Source organism: Doryrhamphus excisus, chromosome 1 (genome assembly GCF_030265055.1).
Source record: "Doryrhamphus excisus isolate RoL2022-K1 chromosome 1, RoL_Dexc_1.0, whole genome shotgun sequence".
NCBI lineage: Eukaryota > Metazoa > Chordata > Actinopteri > Syngnathiformes > Syngnathidae > Doryrhamphus > Doryrhamphus excisus.
The window spans coordinates 38122528-38139653 of record NC_080466.1 but is presented as its reverse complement, the minus strand read 5'-3'; the positions used below and the strand labels follow the sequence as shown (position 1 = coordinate 38139653).

Below are 17126 nucleotides of genomic sequence, written 5' to 3'. Positions count from 1 at the left end.
GGTAGAAAAATGAATGATTGTGATTTTTTAATGTTATATTATATATACATATATATAGATTTTTTCATATTTTACACACTTTATTTGCCATTCTTTGTGGTGAGTTCAATAACAATACTTTACCATTATAATCACAAAAAAAGCAGATTAATTTACGTGCATTCTGGTATTAATTTTTCTGCAACACTCCAACATACTGAGGTGTTAATATTGTTACCTGATTGAGCCTCATATGTATTTATTTTGTGTCAATATGACCTTAAATAAAAAAAAACAAAACATGATTTTATTTGATTTTTCTCAGACGATTTGTATCATGATCATTTAATGATCAAAACCTTCAATTTGAGGGAAGATGCTGATCAATTAAATCAGCTGCTGGACAAAATGGTTGGAAAAGAAAACCTGCAGTGTAGATGATGATCCAGTAAAACATGCAAGGGGTGGTCTAAATGATGCTATTAAAGAGTTTGTCCAGTAGGGTGTGCCCCTCTACGATGTTTACAACAGCTAACTTTATACTGTGTGCAGCAGCCCTCTGGAGAAACCTGCAGACAATGTTCACATAATAGATGGGTACATCCTGTTGCACCTGAAACCTCCTAAAACGCTAAACTGTTATTGCTCCATGTCATTATCATTCTGCAAAGTTTTCATTGCAAGGCCCCACAGAGTTACACTGGAAGTAAAGTTGCCTTCACTGGATCTGTACGATCCACTGTTGGACCGAATAGCCCCTGTCAAAGAGGCACAGGGACTGTCTTGAAGAGGTAGGTAGGAGGGCTTGGCTACCAGAACTCGTCCCGTCTCACCTCCCAGAGGTCCGTGTTCCGCATAGGGCCCGTACACGATCTCTTGAGATAGTTGTGCTTTGGGCAGCTTCATATGATCGGAGCCAGGCAATGCTGTGCTCCTCTCCTGGTGGGAGGATGAGAGGAGATGATGAGGAACGAGGGAGCGCAGTTCTGGAAGTGAGGTTGGAGTAGATGCTGGGCTGAGCTGGATGTCCAGAGGTGGAGGACTAGGCGGTGACGGTTTCTCGGGTCCTGTGTGAGGCATCAATGCAGGAAATGGTTGCTCACTTGTAGTGACATTTTTAGTCAGTGAGGAGTCTACATCCGCAGTACGAGTCTGGTCGGAGATGATTGTGACGTCGCCATCAGCTGGTGCACCTTTGCAGTGCATGTTGCTGTGTTTCCTCAACATGGCTGAACGGGTGAAGCTTTTTCCACAGGTGGCGCAGAGGTAAGGCTTTTCTCCAGTGTGGGAGCGGATGTGACGCTGCAGATCTCCTGATCCAATGAAACACTTCCCTGCACAGGAGGTTATCACATCATGAAGTAAAAGTGAAAGTGGTGCTTTTAAAAACAAGATGCGGACTTACCACATGTTGCACAACTGTGTGGTTTCTCGCCAGCATGGCAGGCTTTGTGCTTCAGAAGTTTCCTGTGTGTGTTGAAGGATTTTCCACACTGGTCACAGGTGAACATCTTGTCTGTGGCGTGTGTCCTTTTGTGTTCCTTGAGATTACTCAAGTTGTTAAATCCTAAAAATGTACGGTAGTAAAATTGGCATTTTAGAGTCTCTCTTAATATATGGTTATTAAAAAATGAGGCAAATTATGCATATAGTACATGGCTTGTGTGACTTACCTCGACCACAAATATCACACAAATGTGGCTTTTCTCCTGTGTGCACTACTTTGTGACGGTGGACATCACCAGATGCAGTGAAGCTGGTTAAGAAATATTCAATTAGTCATTTTGATTCATAATAACCATAAACAAATGTACATTTGTTATACATTTGGCATAGTGAATCCTTATCTGCGTGGCGATCATGCATACTTCCTTATTGCATAAATGTGCAAGTTTGTGTTGATAGTCAAACAGACTTACAGTCAGAAACTCCTTCATGTGTGTTGCTATAAATGCGTGCCGAGTTGAATGAGTGACAGACAGGAAATGACGTCAGGGGTTCAGAGTTCAGTTTCATCTTGCTGTGTTTTTATTAGGGGATTATTATGCCAGTTGACATATAATTCAAACCTGCAATAAAAGCCTGTTGTTTTGGTGATCAAGTCTGGTGTTTGTGTTTCAAAGAACATTACAGTAACGTTACTGACACCTAGTGACCTGTCTAGAATACAACACATCTTTCACAGCATCTTTGAATGCCATATATGTGTATTTTAGTTCATTTAGCGAATTTAATGCTTGTTTTCTGGGGGGAATGATTATACGACATCTTTAATGATTTTTATAAGGAATAATTGAGAAGACAATATTTAATTTATTATGGATTTGACCTTTTTTTTTTAATCATTGAAAATGTACGGGGGCTGCAAGTGGTTAGCGCGCAGACCTCACTACTAGGAGACCTAAGTTCAATCCCACCCTCGGCCATCTCTGTGTGGAGTTTGCATGTTTTCCCCGTGCATGCATGGGTTTTCTCCGGGTACTCCGGTTTCCTCCCACATTCCAAAAACATGCTAGGTTAATTAGCGACTCCAAATTGTCCATAGGTATGAATGTGAGTGTGAATGGTTGTTTGTCTATATGTGCCCTGTGATTGGCTGCTATCGTGAGGATAAGCAGTAGAAAATGAATGAATAAATGAATGAAAATGTATGTTCCATCTATGTGTATGTAAACTTCACCCGAAATTGTAGGCATTAAAATACCTAAATGAGTGAAAATATTTACCTTTTGCCACATAACTCACAGATATAAGGTTTCTCTCCAGAATGTCGTCGTAAATGCGTCTGTAAATTTCCAGCCTGCAGCGAGCAAACAATAGACCTGCTTAGCAGTGCAATCTTGACTTCATGACTGAATGACTTAACTTGGTCCCACCTGTGAGAAGTTCCTGCCGCAAATATTACACTCAAATGGCTTCTCACCTGCAGCAAACAAACACAATCATAGACATGTATTGATATTATTGATATTATAACACCATTGTGAGTCAGGTGATTAGAAACTACCTGTATGTGATCGTTTGTGCATTTCTAAGTTGCTTGGGTGTTTGAAGATTTTCCCACATACATCGCAGCAATATTTGTGTCCCGGTTGCTGTGGTGGTTCCGACACAGTCTGAAGACCTTGCTCCTCTTGGTTTACAGGTGGCGGTCCGGGAATTTCAACATCTGATGGCGTCTTTGTTGTATCTTCCCTTACAGTGACAAGATTATCATGTGTTTCCGGAGCCGCAATTTGGACCACAGGATGTTCTTGGTGAGTATCTTTGGGGCAGTTATGGATGGGCTCAGTGACCGAATCTGCAAACATTTCCTCTAAAGCCTTCTGAGAGCGTAGGTAGTTGTATTTCTTAAGGTACACGGTCTTCTTTGGACGCACTGGCTTAGTGAGCATGGAGTCTGCATGGTCTGAGCTGGGAGTGTTTAAACTATCAGAAGGTGTCAGTGCAGAAACGTGGTTCTTGTCACCTGACAAAGACGTGCATGAAGCGTTGGGCTGAACTGTGTTTCCTGTGCACACGGGTGAGTGATTTCCACCATGAGGGACCCCGAGTTGACACTGTGACTCCTCCACCACAACCGAAGGACCCGGGCCCTGATTTGAGGCCTGGATTTGTTTGAAGTATTGCTTACTGTAGAAATTACGGAGCTTATAACCATGGACTAACTGCTTTTCTACAGGCGCCTGGGTGCTGGTTGTTGAGTCACAGCTTGAGTTGCTGTTAGGCACGGAAACTGCCATTCTTTTGGCTTGCTCCATGAAGCCGGGCCTAGGCACTTCAGACGGACAGTGGAGGTCAACATCATTAGGAAGGCTGCTTCCCAGGAGGCAATCATGCTCGGAAGTCAGCATGCTTGGCAGAGAAAATGATGGGATTTCCACAGGTGGTGGGGGGCAAGGCTTGAGGAAAGTATTACACATGCTTTGGACATTCGGGACTTGCAAACACTGAGCAATATCAAGGAGTGCTTGCACATTATCTTGATTGACGTCAAGATGGGAGGTGTACATGTAGTCCAGTATTTGTCCAATGCCACCGACATCCTGGATAACTAAGTTAAACACTTCGTTTTTCTGACTTGGGGAATTCTGGAATAAAGACCTGGAAAGATTAGAAAAGAAAAATATTTTAAAAGCTGCACTTCCATTACTCATTTCAATTTTATTCCTGATCATCATGTGGATTAAAAATAAGATGCACAATATTGCAGTGATGAATATTTTCAATGAAATGTTATGAAAGAGGCTGCATGGCGGTTAAGTGGTTAGCGCGCAGACCTCACAGCTAGGAGACCTGGGTTCGGTCCCACCCTCGGCCATCTCTGTGTGGAGTTTGCATGTTCTCTCCTTGTGCATGCATGGGTTTTCTCCGGGTACTCCGGTTTCCTCCCACATTCCAAAAAAATGCTAGGTTAATTGGCGACTCCAAATTGTCCATAGGTATGAATGTGAGTGTGAATGGTCGTTTGTCTATATGTGCCCTGTGATTGGCTGGCCACCAGTCCAGGGTGTACCCTGTCTCTTGCCCGAAGACAGCTGGGATAGGCTCCAGCACCCCCGCGACCCTCGTGAGGATAAGCAGTAGAAAATGAATGAATGTTATGAAAGATGCATTGAAAAGCAGCTTTCTTTAAAATTGACAATGAAAAGATGTAACTGTGTTCCCAAATGGTACAAACACCACCTACTCTTTTGGGTGTTGTACTTGGCATTTAGGAGGGTCTTGCACAAATACTCCAACTTGCTGTTTATGCATACCAATACAGCCTTTAATTAAATATTGCACAAAACATACCTGAAGTAGGAGCTAAAAGCAGCCAGGACATTTTTGTGGGCTTTGAAGCAGACTCCTTTGACCACCAGCATGCAGTCACAGAGCATTCCCTGAATCCTTTGCTCCTGGAGCTGCTGCAGCAGGTAGGAGCTGTGACTGGATAGGGTGTCCATGCTCACTTACCCTATAGAAGCACTCAGTCATAAAGCTGGCCAAAGAGATATACATGACCGTGTTCAGTCAAGTGCTACTGACTGTTGGAATACAGCCACAGTGAATGTAATGTGTACAAGTACATGATCATCATACTTCTGCACCCACAAATAAAGCACCAACAGCTAGCATGCTAACTACGAAGCTTTGCTACAAAACCACACAGGACGAAATGACTGAAGTGGCGCAGAGCTATATCTCACCAGTTAGTTATCTAGTAGAAATTAAAGATAACTTGATATTGCTGTTTTAACGTATATGTTTATGAATACCTCTTGTGTTGGGATGGGCCACTTCTCCGCCAATGTTGTTGTTGTTGCCAGCTGCCTTACTTCCTGGTACACTTTGCATAAAAAAACACCCATGTAACTTTAGCAGACCGCAATTATCATTATCCGTATTTTAATTCACATAATTTATTTGTATGGAAATAATTCCGTTTAGGATAAGTGGTATAGAAAATAAATGGATGGAAAGATGAGGCGCTGACATAAAGTTACGACCAAGAGCCGGAACATTGTTTTGTATTCTATTATTCCGCACGGACGAATATTTTTGTAGGACAGCGATCGGTCGGCGTGCTAAGATCGCAGTGTTTTGAAAATGTGAGTGTGTTGGTGTAATTTTTTTCTTCTACAGACGGGACACAATTAACTTAAGCGTTTTGATACGATTACTTATTGACTGTTTTGTCTCGACGTTTCATTGTGAGTAACCTTAGCAACCATTTTTGGCTTAGCTCAGTTCATAACTGGGCTGTGGATAGCAACTCAAGTTTCCGGGTTGCCTCCAATGATGTTCTAATAATATTCCTGTTTGTTAAACTGTCAATTAAAGCACGGGTAGCGGGTAGAGGAGTCGTTCACTATGGTGTTCTTCACATGCAATGCTTGTGGGGAATCCCTGAAAAAAGCCCAGGTGGATAAACATGTGATGAAGTGCCGTGGCTGCCAGGTTCTATCCTGCATCGACTGTGGAAAAGACTTCTGGTAAACCTTTCTGTTCATTTTCAATAGACTACTACTAGTACTGCTGCATTTGTACAGTCTATAAGTTGTCTTGTTGTCCGTTTTGAAGGGGCGATGACTACAAAAATCACATCAAATGCATCAGCGAAGACCAAAAATATGGAGGCAAAGGCTATGAGGCAAAAGCCAGCAAAGGGGATGTGAAACAGCACCAGTGGATCCAGGTAAACAAACCATATGCTTTAACTTCTGTAATTTGTTTTCTAACATGATCATCCAATCACTGAAGAAAATTAATGAAGCATTAAATAAGCCTGGAGTCAGTCCAAAGCTGAAAGAGGTGCTCAAGCAAGTCGGTACATACGACAATGTCCCGAGAAAAAAGGCAAAGTTCCAGGTTGGTACTGTTTAATTCATTAATTCATTGGAAGTGTAATACATTGGAATCATTTGGTTTTGTTGGGAGACCACATTGATGAATGTGCCTCTGGCCCGCCTCTTTTTGTTCTAATCACCTTGTGACTTTCCATTAGAACTGGATGAAAAACAGTTTAAGGATTGTCAACTCGCATCTACACGAAGAAGTGTGGAACATCCTCAATTCATCTGCTGACAATGTAAGTTACTGTAAATGTTTGCTGAATACTTGGACATATCACATAGAGCTACTATGATAAAGATGAGATGACTATGATATTTAAATATTAGCTAAATACTGTACTTTTTTTTTCTTGCTGAGGCAAATGCTATCATATCTAACATGTCAGCACACAACTGGATTTCTGACATAAATTCCCTGATCTCCATTACTTTTTAAATAATCTGACAGCCCCCTGATGTGCCACAGAAGGGTGAAAAACCTGAGATGATGACTCAAGTCAATGGTGTCGATGGTGATGTGAAAGGAAAGCAGAATGGCCACTCGGACACAAAGAAGAAGAAACTTTTCAAGCAAGAGCGTAAAGAGATGCGTCAACAGGAAAACATCAACGGAAAAGTGTCTACGGCTGAGGAGGAGCAGACAACCAAAAAGAAAAAGGACAGAAAGAGAGTGCGAGGTTGTGAAGATGATGGAAATGAAGATGAAAACGATGCTTCTGATCAAATGTACAGAAAGAAACTGAAAAGTGAGTTAGTAAGATATGTTAATTTTATACCGTAAGTATTTATATAGTATTAAAATGCTCCTTCCAATTTCTTCCAGCGGACCAAAAAGGAGAGGCTGCTGACATGTCTGAACAAAGTGATGATCTACCAGTTGCCAAAGGTAATGTGTTAATACAGCTGAAATGTAGTTTCTTTTGGAACCATCAATTTCGTACTAGTGATGGGTAGATGAGACCTGCTCTATACTGACACCTGCTGGATGTTACAGGGTGCAGGCACATCAATTCCATCGACAGTCTGTAATGGTGTAGTAGTACATGCTGCTCCCTTTTGCAAGGCAGTTAAAGGATTGATCCCAACCATAGCGTCTTTATAAAGAAAAAGAAAAGGACCTTCGGAATGGTGGATGGGGTTCCTCACCAAATGATACAAATACACAATAATATTTAAATCATTCATTCATTTTCTACCGCTTATCCTCACGAGGGTCGCGGAGGTGCTGGAGCCTATCCCAGCTGTCTTCGGGCGAGAGGCGGGGTACACCCTGGACTGGTGGCCAGCCAATCACAGGGCACATATAGACAAACAACCATTCACACTCACATTCATACCTATGGACAATTTGGAGTCGCTAATTAACCTAGCATGTTTTTGGAATGTGGGAGGAAACCGGAGTACCCGGAGAAAACCCACGCATGCACGGGGAGAAGATGCAAACTCCACACAGAGATGGCCAAGGGTGGAATTGAACTCAGGTCTCCAAGCTGTGAGGTCTGTGCACTAACCTCTCAACCGCCTGCAGCCCTATTTAAATCATAATTATTACAATTACTATTTCAATTATATCGTCAATAAATAGTTAGAATGCATGTTATAATGTGAAAATTAAAATAATTTCATATCAATTACTTTTAAGGAAGTAGTAAAATGTTCATGTACAGTACCTATCAGGTGCCTTTCTTAAGTAGGACGGTTCCGTAAAACAAATACGACAATAAACCTGCAGTAAATAAAACATCAATTTTCATTGAGTCATTGAAGCGCAGATGAATTCTCTCAGCTCAATAGGAGTTGAACTGTTTCAGAGGGGATGAAATGAGGAATTAAAGGATATAAAACCAAACGGCCTATTGCCGATATAAGGTCAAAACTGCGTTAAATGGAATAATTGTGCTAATGAGACGTTAGGGTGGCGGGGGTATGCTGGAGCCTATCTTAGCTGACTTCGGGCGAGAGTCGGTGTACTGGTCGCACTTATGATAGAAAACTAAATTATTGTTAATAAACTCTCCAACTCACAAGTGTTTCTGTACACCTCATAGGCAATTTCAAATGGAAAGAAACAATCAAGGCAGTATTGAGAAATTCGCCCGACCAGGAATTACCAGTGAAGAAACTCAGGAAGAAGGTAAGATATCCCTTTCGGTAATAGCTTGTTTCAATCGTGTTTTGAGAACATCATTTAGAATATTTTTGCTTTGACAAGAAATGAAAGCCAAGATTTCCTTCCGCAGGTTCTGGCTGCGTACTTCACAGTCACTGGGGATGGAAATTTCAAAACAAAGGAGGAGGTCCTTGCACTTTTTAACAAGAAGATCAACAATAATCCCAAGTTTAGAGTTTTGAAAGACAGAGTAAGTCTTCGAAAATAAACATGAATGTCCCATTTTATGGAAGGAAATGTACGTTTGTTCAAGGTTTTTACCATTGTGCTGTAATCTTGAAGATTAAAGGATTTTCTAACATAATTACTTAATTAATGTCTGATCATTTACAGTAGTTTCGAGGTTACAGGGGCCACCATATTACAGTAGAGCATGCTATTCGTTGCTTCATGCAGAAAATGACAATTGTGAAAGTTGGCTGCCTCGCTCAACATTCCAAAACCATGGCAAGGCTGGGAAATGGTACCTTATCTGTGGGATTGGATGTTGCTGTGGGGGAAGGGGTGCACCTGAGGTGAATTTGACTCTCACACGAGACGAAGTTAATGCACATTCCTCGGCATCCAGAACAAGGTTCACTTGGCCAGCGACACAGAAGCTCCATAGAAGATGGAGATACGTGGTGGCAGCCTCAGGTGAAATTCGGATGTTCTCTGATTTTCCACTGTTGGAATGAGGAACACACACACACACACTAACACACGGGTAACTACAGCAGGAAATATGCTTTATGAACCTCTGCTAATCCCAAGTAGGTTAAACACTGATCTCATTCATCACTCTGCTTACCTGAAATAGTATATTGCACACTTTGGGTCTTAGTTGAGCTGTTAGTGAAATTTGCAAGTATTAAAACTAGTTAATACTCGTGTTTAAAGGCTGACCACAACAGAAAAACGGAAGCATATTTCTTCTAAGAATTTTTTAAATGGGCTATATGTGAACAACAATGGGCCAATGTTCTGAACAAGTCTCCCCTAAACGCTAAATTACACATAAGGAACTATTTGGTGCAGCAGGTAGTTTATAACGACTCATATGATCAACCAATTTAATGTGTCTAACATTCATTTTAGGGTCTAAAAGACGAGGGATATCCACACTGTTTCCAGCTAAGCTAGTGGTTCTCCATTATTTTATATCATGATGTTTCTTCAACATTTTATTTATCTGCATAAACCACTGCATGAGTTGCTGGCACCGGCATCCCGCATACAATCACCCTCTATTGTGATCCTTTATCATCATCATTGACATTTACTGATTTACTCCTGTTTGTTTCAGTTGTCCTGCTATTGCAATCTGCATCTGTTTTCTTATTTCTTCTTTTCTATCCCCTCCTGCTCAGGCCCAGCCCGTCACAAATATGCATAACAAAACATCAAATAAAGCCAAGTAAAACTCCATATAACAAGGTATGGCTTACACTTTTCCCTGGCAGAGTAAATCTGTTTAGCATGTTTAGCAGGGCATTTAGATCAATAATACTATGTGCCCAAATGACTGGACAGGACAAATAAAAAATACTAATCTTTATAACTATATTTATAATTGTCTTTTAACCAAATTATGTTATTACTATGCCCTTCTTTTGCCACGATGACGGAAAAATGCAAACATATTGACTTCTGTCATCAAAAACTACAAACGTCGCTCTGAAATACGTCATAAAATGCGCCTCGCCATACCGGAAATGCTTTTAATACAGTCGTACTTTACAGAGGTAGCTGCATGATGCTGGATGACAGTGAGCTGGTTGCGTTAAGAAACAGATTCAAGAAGGATGCCGAGTTACTCATGCAAACAACCACCCCGACCGACAAAGACGACAAGAGTAAGTGGAACTTGAATGAATCTCGACTGAGCTCTCACTACTTGTAGAGTTAGAAAATCAAGCTAGCCGCTAGCTTAAGAATTATCTATGGTTAATTAGCCCCTGGGAGCTGTATAAGTTCCATTAGAATATCAATTTGGTTAATATGTGGACATGACGATGATGGGAAGTTACTTTATGCCATAAAAGGCAGTGACATGCTCAACCCCCCCACCACCACAAAGCAGAAACTGTTAACTCGTCAAGTAAGATTTCATGACCAAAGTAATGGTCATAATACCATCATAACCGAGAAGTCATCAAAAAAACTGCACGATTAAATGCACTCATATAACTTCAAGCAGTCCAACTAAGAGCAGAGTTACGAAACGAAACGAATAGATTAGAAATAACAAATATTATTTTGATATTCTGGCATTGTTAAACAAAAAGACAAGGCCCTTCTGGTCGCAGTGACCCATTACGTATAAAGGCGAGATTACAATGGAGGACAAGGGGCAAATACACAGTCCACAACCAAAAACACACGTTGTAGATCAAAAATATGAAAAAGCAAATGCAAAAGAACAATGCTGTAAATGCCACACACACACACACATACACACACACACACCAAAAACCATAAACAAATGCATGAGAGAAATGCAAGTTCAAAGAGAGTATGATTGCGCTACAATACAGTCGTCCCTCGCTAAAAAATAACAAACGATTGCTGTTTCATGGTTGACTATGGCCTATAATTATTCCAAAAAATATTGTAACATACATAATATGTAGTATTCTGGTCACTATTAGGCATCAGTAATGTTACATTGATGAGACAGTACCTGCATTAAGTTAGCCATTGATGAAGAGTGAAAAAACTCGCTTTGCGTGTGGAAGTGGTATGTATTTAATCTCTAACCGAGCTCTAATAATGTTAAACACCGTTTTAGAAAGTCATACAGCAACATGTTTTCTATGGCGTGACTATGAAAATATTCCATATTCCATTCCATTTGTTTGTCATTGAAACATTTAAAATTTGCAGCATTTTCCCTTTCCATTACTTTCATGGTGTTTGTGTGTTTTATCATTTCTGTTTGTAATGTTGGTATGTTGCTGTGCGTTTCTATCGATCATCCACGGTAACGTATAACATGTGGAAATGAGTCAAAAGTGTCACATGAATCCATCATTTATTTTTGTAAATTGAAAAAGAGCTGAGCTGTTCAGTGCAAGTGGGTTGAACAGTGAACAATGTCACGTTTGAGGCCCTCACTGGCAAATATCCAGCAATTCTTGATTGTTTTTCCCCTGTTGGCGAACACTGTGTCAGTATTGTAACATAACACACGGGATCACCGTCTCTAATTCAGTGGCCATCTCTGCCAGTGTAGACAGATAATGTGCAATAAAAGCAACAAAGCACAGATTTGATCAGCGGACATGTCGTCTTTATTAAATGCCCGTGTATTGCAGTTTACACCTATCAAGTGGTTCTCCTGACAAAACACTTGGCATAGTGTACTGTATCTTGTATGGGAGGTGAGCCAATCAGGATCACTTCCACTAAAGATTTTTAGGCCAACGAGTTCATTGTGGATCAGCATACTCGGGTATAACAGCAGCCAGCAACTTCCCCTTTTATGTTTAATCCAGCTAATGTGTGTAAAATAGAAATAACGGCATCTAAAAGAAAGTTTATATGCCAGTGAAATATTTTTTCTTTTGAATTCCATTGAAAGCTGCCCTTGGAAATCTATTTTATTATTTCTCAAATTCAGTTTTTTCTGTTTTAATTTTCGAGAATTCACCTTGTTGCATTTTACACTTATTTTTAACAGTATAGTTTATGTGCTTCATGTGTAAGTGAATAAAATGGCTGTTAATTAAATGCAAAAATCCTTGCATTTATTGATATAATACATCAATCGCCAACTTCGTCCAGCAATTGAGAAACAGTCGTTTGCAAAACGGGATTTGTAAAACGTTCCTTACATTAATTCCATTCCATTCCTTTACAACATGGTGAAATATACTCATCGAGCTTGAGTCGTACACACTCAACCACAGGAGCATGCTAAACTAAACTAACCTCCGCTTACTTCCATTCACGCTCTATTAGAGGAGATTCCGACAACTTTTACTTGTTTATTGCTATTTCAACCTCTTTAGGTTAAGTGGGGTTTGATTTGCTCAGCCTGACCTACCTACTTACAGCACATTATAGGCACATTGGACTGTTTTTTTTAATTATCGGTAATCGGCACTATCAGATTTATCCATGTGATGTCCATCCATCCACTTTGTATACTATTTGTCATCCTAATTAAGCTTATTGGCTTGTTTGGATTATGTTTTGCTTCCAATTTCAGGTGAAGAAGAAAAAGATGTCAGACCTCTCCCTCGAATTAACAAACACTCTGTTTTCTGGATTGTGGTCTCGATAACTGTTACCTATTATGTGGATTTCTTTCGCAACATCATCGAAAATGATAGCATCCAGAGGTACAGTAATTACCTATTGAAACTGCCTTTTAGCCTTTAAATGAGTATTTTTCATTGTTAACCTTGTGTTTTCAGTTGGTGGTTCAATGTCGGCCTGCTGCTCCTCGGAATTTGTCTGTGCCTGGCCACGTTTTGTATCGTGTACCTGGAGGGGTTCAGAGGCATCCGGCACTATGATCAGGAGTACCCAGCCATCCCTCCCATCACCACTGCTGCGTTTATTGCAGCATCTTGCAGGTACACAATTCAAATAAATTGATTTTCCAAGCCACTAACAAAAAACAGAAGACTAAAAACAGACTTTTTCACTGTTATCGGCCGTTACCAATAGGTGGCCAATCAATCGGAGCACCACTTGTTTTAATGTTTGGTATTGTTTTACCTAATCCACAAATGAATGCTGCCAGTATGACTTTATCTTCATAATTATTAAAACAAGCGTAATGTTTGACTTGTTTCTCTTACAGTTTTAACATAGCACTCTGGCCTGTCTGGTCCTTCTTCACTCCGCTCATCCTTTTCACACAGTTCATGGGCGTGGTCATGTTAATTTCTTTGCTTGGATGAATGTGACAGGTGAGTCATGTTTCTAATGTTTTTTTAGGGCCAGAATTCCGGAATTAACCAACGTGGAATCTCACGGAAATTGACATAAGAGTGGATCGTGGTTCTTTTAGAATTGGGACATATATTACAGCTGGAGGGGCTGCATGGCGCAAGAGTGGTAAGCGCGCAGGTCACACAGCTGGGAGACCCGAGTTCGATTCCAATGTGTGGAGTTTGCATGTTCTATCCGTGCATGCGTGGGTTTTCTCCGGGTACTCCGGTTTCCTCCCACATTCCAAAAACATGCTAGGTTAATTGGCGACTCCAAATTGTCCATAGGTATGAATGTGAGTGTGAATGGTTTTTTGTCTATATGTGCCCTGTGATTGGCTGGTGACCAGTTCAGGGTGTACCCCCGCCTCTCGTTGGGATAGGCTCCAGCACCTCCCACGACCTTTGTGAGGATAAGCGGTAGAAAATGAATGAATGAATGAATGAATGAATTACAGCTAGAAAATCCTTTAGTCATTTTATTATGCGTGTGGGGGGTTTTATTTGTTTATAGAAAGCACACAGAACAATGAACAACTCTGTGTATGTCACCTTTTCCTCTTTTAAGCCATGTGCCATGCGCTGATCAGACGTCCAAGCACTGCTTTTTAAAATTTATTTAAGAATGCTGCAAAAAGCCCTCACAATTAAGTTGCAATCTTATTAACAGAGCACCACAATGGATCACCTAATGTTGTGTAACATTGCCACACACTAAAGTGATCAGAAAATGAAGTGTCATTACAACCCAGTCAAGTGTTATGTGTGTTTCGCACTTAACATTCATTGGCTTCCTTTGCGACTTTGACTTTTAAAGTCAGAAATACTGTATGCATGTTTGCAGGTGTCCAATTTGTATTTGCCACAGTGGCTGAGAAGTAAATTGCATTTCTAGGAGGAGCCCTTGAGCCAAAATATATTAATTTTCTTGCTGCTGCTTTACTTCACCTCGTCAGAGATGTGCAACTTTTACATAAGAAACACAGGCTACCTTCACACTGCAGGGTATGAGGCCCGATTTTTAAATGTGGTTACCTGACACCCCTAAAAAATGACTTATGTTAACAATTTCAAGGATTTTGTGCAACAGGAGTCAATATTTTCTTAACCAAATGATTCTGTACAGGAGATTAAGAAGAAAGGGGGTGAGAATTTGGATTTATATCTACATAGAGTACGAATGTAGCCTGAGTCACATTTGCTGACACTGACATGAGGAAAAATCAGACATATGGGCAAAAAAATATTGGAATTGACCTGCAATGTAAACGTAGCCATAGTCCTTCCTCATATTGTCAAGAAGAATGACGCAAATTCACTTCTTTTCTAACTTTATCCCCTCCACCTCTCCTTGTTTGGCATTCTAAACCCTTGCACATTTATGTAAATATCAGCGCCTTTTCCCGCTGAGACGACAGCCCTCGCTAGTCGATGACTCAAACTGCCTGACATAATTATGCTAATCCCATAATGCGTTCTGTCAACCATTCCAGTAATTGTGATGCATTCTGCTCCAAACTTTTGCTTACAATGAATGTTGAAATTTATGAAAATAAAGTAAGAATGTGGCATTTGAACCACATTAACTGTAATTGTGCTCTGTGTCCCAGTAATGCACGACAAAGAAGAAACCATGAAGTCTGGCAAGATGATGAAGCAGCCTGACGGAATCCGGTTGTTATTCCTTTTTTTATGAAGACAATTTGAACATGACTATGTGAAGACTGCATTTTAAAATCGTTGAAACATATGTTAAATAATTAGACTGAGAAGCAATGTTTTTGTTTAATATGTTACTTCTCTGTTACGTGCTATTTTTCTTTTATAAACTTGTATATCTACTTTTGATGTCTTTCTAAACCTTAAAAATGTCTTCTAATTGTGTGTGTATGTGCGTCAAATCCATTAAATTTGAATTGGAAACCAATACTGGCAAAGATGAGTTATTTTTGCTATGACAGGAACCTTTCCATTAATATGTAGTTGTTCCTCACCACATTACGGTTCCAATTCCACAGCGTCACTATTATGTTTTTTTTGAAAATTAATTCATGTTGTTTTGTGGTCGAATATGACCTATTATGCATATTTTCACACATTCCACACACGAGCATGAGTTTTACCTGCAGTATATCATAATGGCTTATTGTCTCAGATTATATCTGCAATATTGAATAATACGTGACTACAGGGGTGTTCTGTAATGTCTAGAGGGCTCTAATGTTAAAAAAAAAAAACATTTAGAAGGTCTTAAAGAAGTTTTTTTTTAATATGTCAATGTTATATGACAATATTCCATTGATAAATCGGGAACCCGACTTTACGGGTGTCTGTAACGCGATTAACAAGTGATTATTATACATTATAAAAGTAATAAAAATTGCACACTTCTTGTGAAACTTTTTTTTTGGCCAAAGTGTCGCTCATTTATCTTTTAATCGTTGTAATAACTGCAATGAATACATCTGTTCCTCATTATTTACTTAAAATAGAACATTTGTTCAATTTGTGACATGAACTTAAGTCTTTTCTAAGTTCAAGTGTGTTTAAAAAGTCAGTCTGTAAACTTTGTTGGTGTTATGTAATGTCTAGAGGGCTCTAATGTTAAAAAAAAACAAATTCAGAAGGTCGTAAAGAAGTTTTTTTATATGTCAACTATGACAATATTACATTGATAAATCAGGAATCCTACTTTACGGGTGTCTGGATCGCGATAAACAAGGTATTACTGTACATTATAAAAATAATAAAAATTGCACACTTCTAGTGAAACTTTTTTTTTGGCAAAAGTGTCACTCATTTCTCTTTTAATCGGTTAACTATTTGGAATAACTGCAATGAATGCATCTGTTCCACATTATTTACTTAAAACAGAACATTTGATCAATTTGTGACATGAACTTAAGTCTTTTTAAGTTCAAGTGTGTTTTAAAAAGTCAGTCTTTAAACCATTGTTGGTACAAAGGAACACATAAGCTAATCAGTTAGAAAGATAATCAACAGGGTCAGATATAATCAGTGGCTACTGAGCGGATTTTGGTGGTGATGATTTGCACTGATTGAGTCAATGCAGTTTTCCTTGGATCACGTGGGCACATGATGTTTTGTGACTGGTGACGTCATTGTAACCGTCAGTTGTTGATGTTTTGTTGTTGGCGATTAAAGGAAATATAAATAATATAGCATTCAGACGGCAAACTTATGTTGCCAGTAATGTCTCATGTTCACAAGCTATGGTGATGCGTAAGGACGACCCTTAATTTGTTCGTTGTTCTTGTAAAAAGTCGTTTAAATTGGGTACATTTTAAAAGTATATTGAATTGCATTTCTGTCACAAACCTGTGAAATATCTTATCAAATAATATAATATCAAATAATGGCTACAATAATGGCTACTAAAACCACCACCGCTATAAACACAGTCATCAACTCAACAGTGCTTCCTCAACAACGACACGCCCCCCACACCTGGTGCATTCACAGTCACTCGGAACAGTCAGACACTCAAGAGTACAACATGTCAACATGAAGGGTCGCTACATTATTGATGAAAGGGATTCAATTAACGACCCTCCAAAGTGTGTCTCCACCTCCCCTTTTGTTAGGCAAAGTAAACCCATCCGCATATATAAATGTATCCAACCGGAGGTTCTTGATCCTATTGGACGTACACTCGCGGAACTATACTGCCATTTTAACCTTTTCATCCCCAGTCCT

The 17126-nt window shown here is 39.8% G+C and overlaps 3 protein-coding genes across 6 annotated transcripts; 2 read left to right on the top strand and 1 right to left on the bottom strand.

The window, feature by feature from the left end:
* Positions 1–79: 79 nt before the first annotated feature.
* Positions 80–5502, bottom strand: zbtb49 (zinc finger and BTB domain containing 49). 2 transcript variants are annotated; one of them, XM_058091562.1, is made up of 8 exons: positions 5241–5502; positions 4777–4963; positions 2987–4083; positions 2856–2902; positions 2706–2779; positions 1653–1735; positions 1385–1546; positions 80–1313 (listed from the first exon to the last, which is right to left on the bottom strand). In XM_058091562.1, exons 2-8 carry the CDS (start codon positions 4926–4928, stop codon positions 619–621), a joined length of 2310 nt encoding a protein of 769 aa, XP_057947545.1. In that variant the 5' UTR covers positions 4929–4963; positions 5241–5502; the 3' UTR covers positions 80–618. The 2 variants fall into 2 exon arrangements, with proteins under 2 accessions (XP_057947545.1, XP_057947544.1); XM_058091561.1 differs by having other exon boundaries at positions 4777–4939.
* Positions 5417–8765, top strand: lyar (Ly1 antibody reactive homolog (mouse)). 3 transcript variants are annotated; one of them, XM_058091564.1, is made up of 9 exons: positions 5417–5573; positions 5806–5957; positions 6046–6160; positions 6226–6333; positions 6470–6553; positions 6766–7063; positions 7141–7203; positions 8366–8451; positions 8558–8762. In XM_058091564.1, exons 2-9 carry the CDS (start codon positions 5836–5838, stop codon positions 8693–8695), a joined length of 1014 nt encoding a protein of 337 aa, XP_057947547.1. In that variant the 5' UTR covers positions 5417–5573; positions 5806–5835; the 3' UTR covers positions 8696–8762. The 3 variants fall into 3 exon arrangements, with proteins under 3 accessions (XP_057947547.1, XP_057947548.1, XP_057947546.1); XM_058091565.1 differs by having other exon boundaries at positions 5481–5675; positions 7144–7203; positions 8558–8765; XM_058091563.1 differs by having other exon boundaries at positions 5487–5675.
* Positions 8766–10182: 1417 nt separating this feature from the next.
* Positions 10183–15336, top strand: tmem128 (transmembrane protein 128). Its single transcript, XM_058075649.1, has 5 exons — positions 10183–10322; positions 12680–12812; positions 12888–13049; positions 13280–13388; positions 15020–15336. The coding sequence occupies exons 1-4, from the start codon at positions 10220–10222 to the stop codon at positions 13377–13379; spliced, it is 498 nt and encodes a 165-aa protein (XP_057931632.1). The 5' UTR covers positions 10183–10219; the 3' UTR covers positions 13380–13388; positions 15020–15336.
* The last annotated feature ends 1790 nt before the right edge of the window (positions 15337–17126 follow it).

Coding starts and splice junctions, on each gene's coding strand:
- zbtb49 (XM_058091562.1), bottom strand. CDS start 4,928: ATGGACACCCTATCCAGTCACAGCTCCTACCTGCTGCAGCAGCTCCAG. Junction 2,780..2,855: donor GCGGCAGGAACTTCTCACAG/GTGGGACCAAGT, acceptor TGCTCGCTGCAG/GCTGGAAATTTACAGACGCA. Junction 1,547..1,652: donor GTGTGATATTTGTGGTCGAG/GTAAGTCACACA, acceptor GTACATTTTTAG/GATTTAACAACTTGAGTAAT.
- lyar (XM_058091564.1), top strand. CDS start 5,836: ATGGTGTTCTTCACATGCAATGCTTGTGGGGAATCCCTGAAAAAAGCC. Junction 5,958..6,045: donor GACTGTGGAAAAGACTTCTG/GTAAACCTTTCT, acceptor TCCGTTTTGAAG/GGGCGATGACTACAAAAATC. Junction 6,334..6,469: donor GAAAAAAGGCAAAGTTCCAG/GTTGGTACTGTT, acceptor ACTTTCCATTAG/AACTGGATGAAAAACAGTTT.
- tmem128 (XM_058075649.1), top strand. CDS start 10,220: ATGATGCTGGATGACAGTGAGCTGGTTGCGTTAAGAAACAGATTCAAG. Junction 10,323..12,679: donor GACCGACAAAGACGACAAGA/GTAAGTGGAACT, acceptor TTCCAATTTCAG/GTGAAGAAGAAAAAGATGTC. Junction 12,813..12,887: donor GAAAATGATAGCATCCAGAG/GTACAGTAATTA, acceptor TTGTGTTTTCAG/TTGGTGGTTCAATGTCGGCC.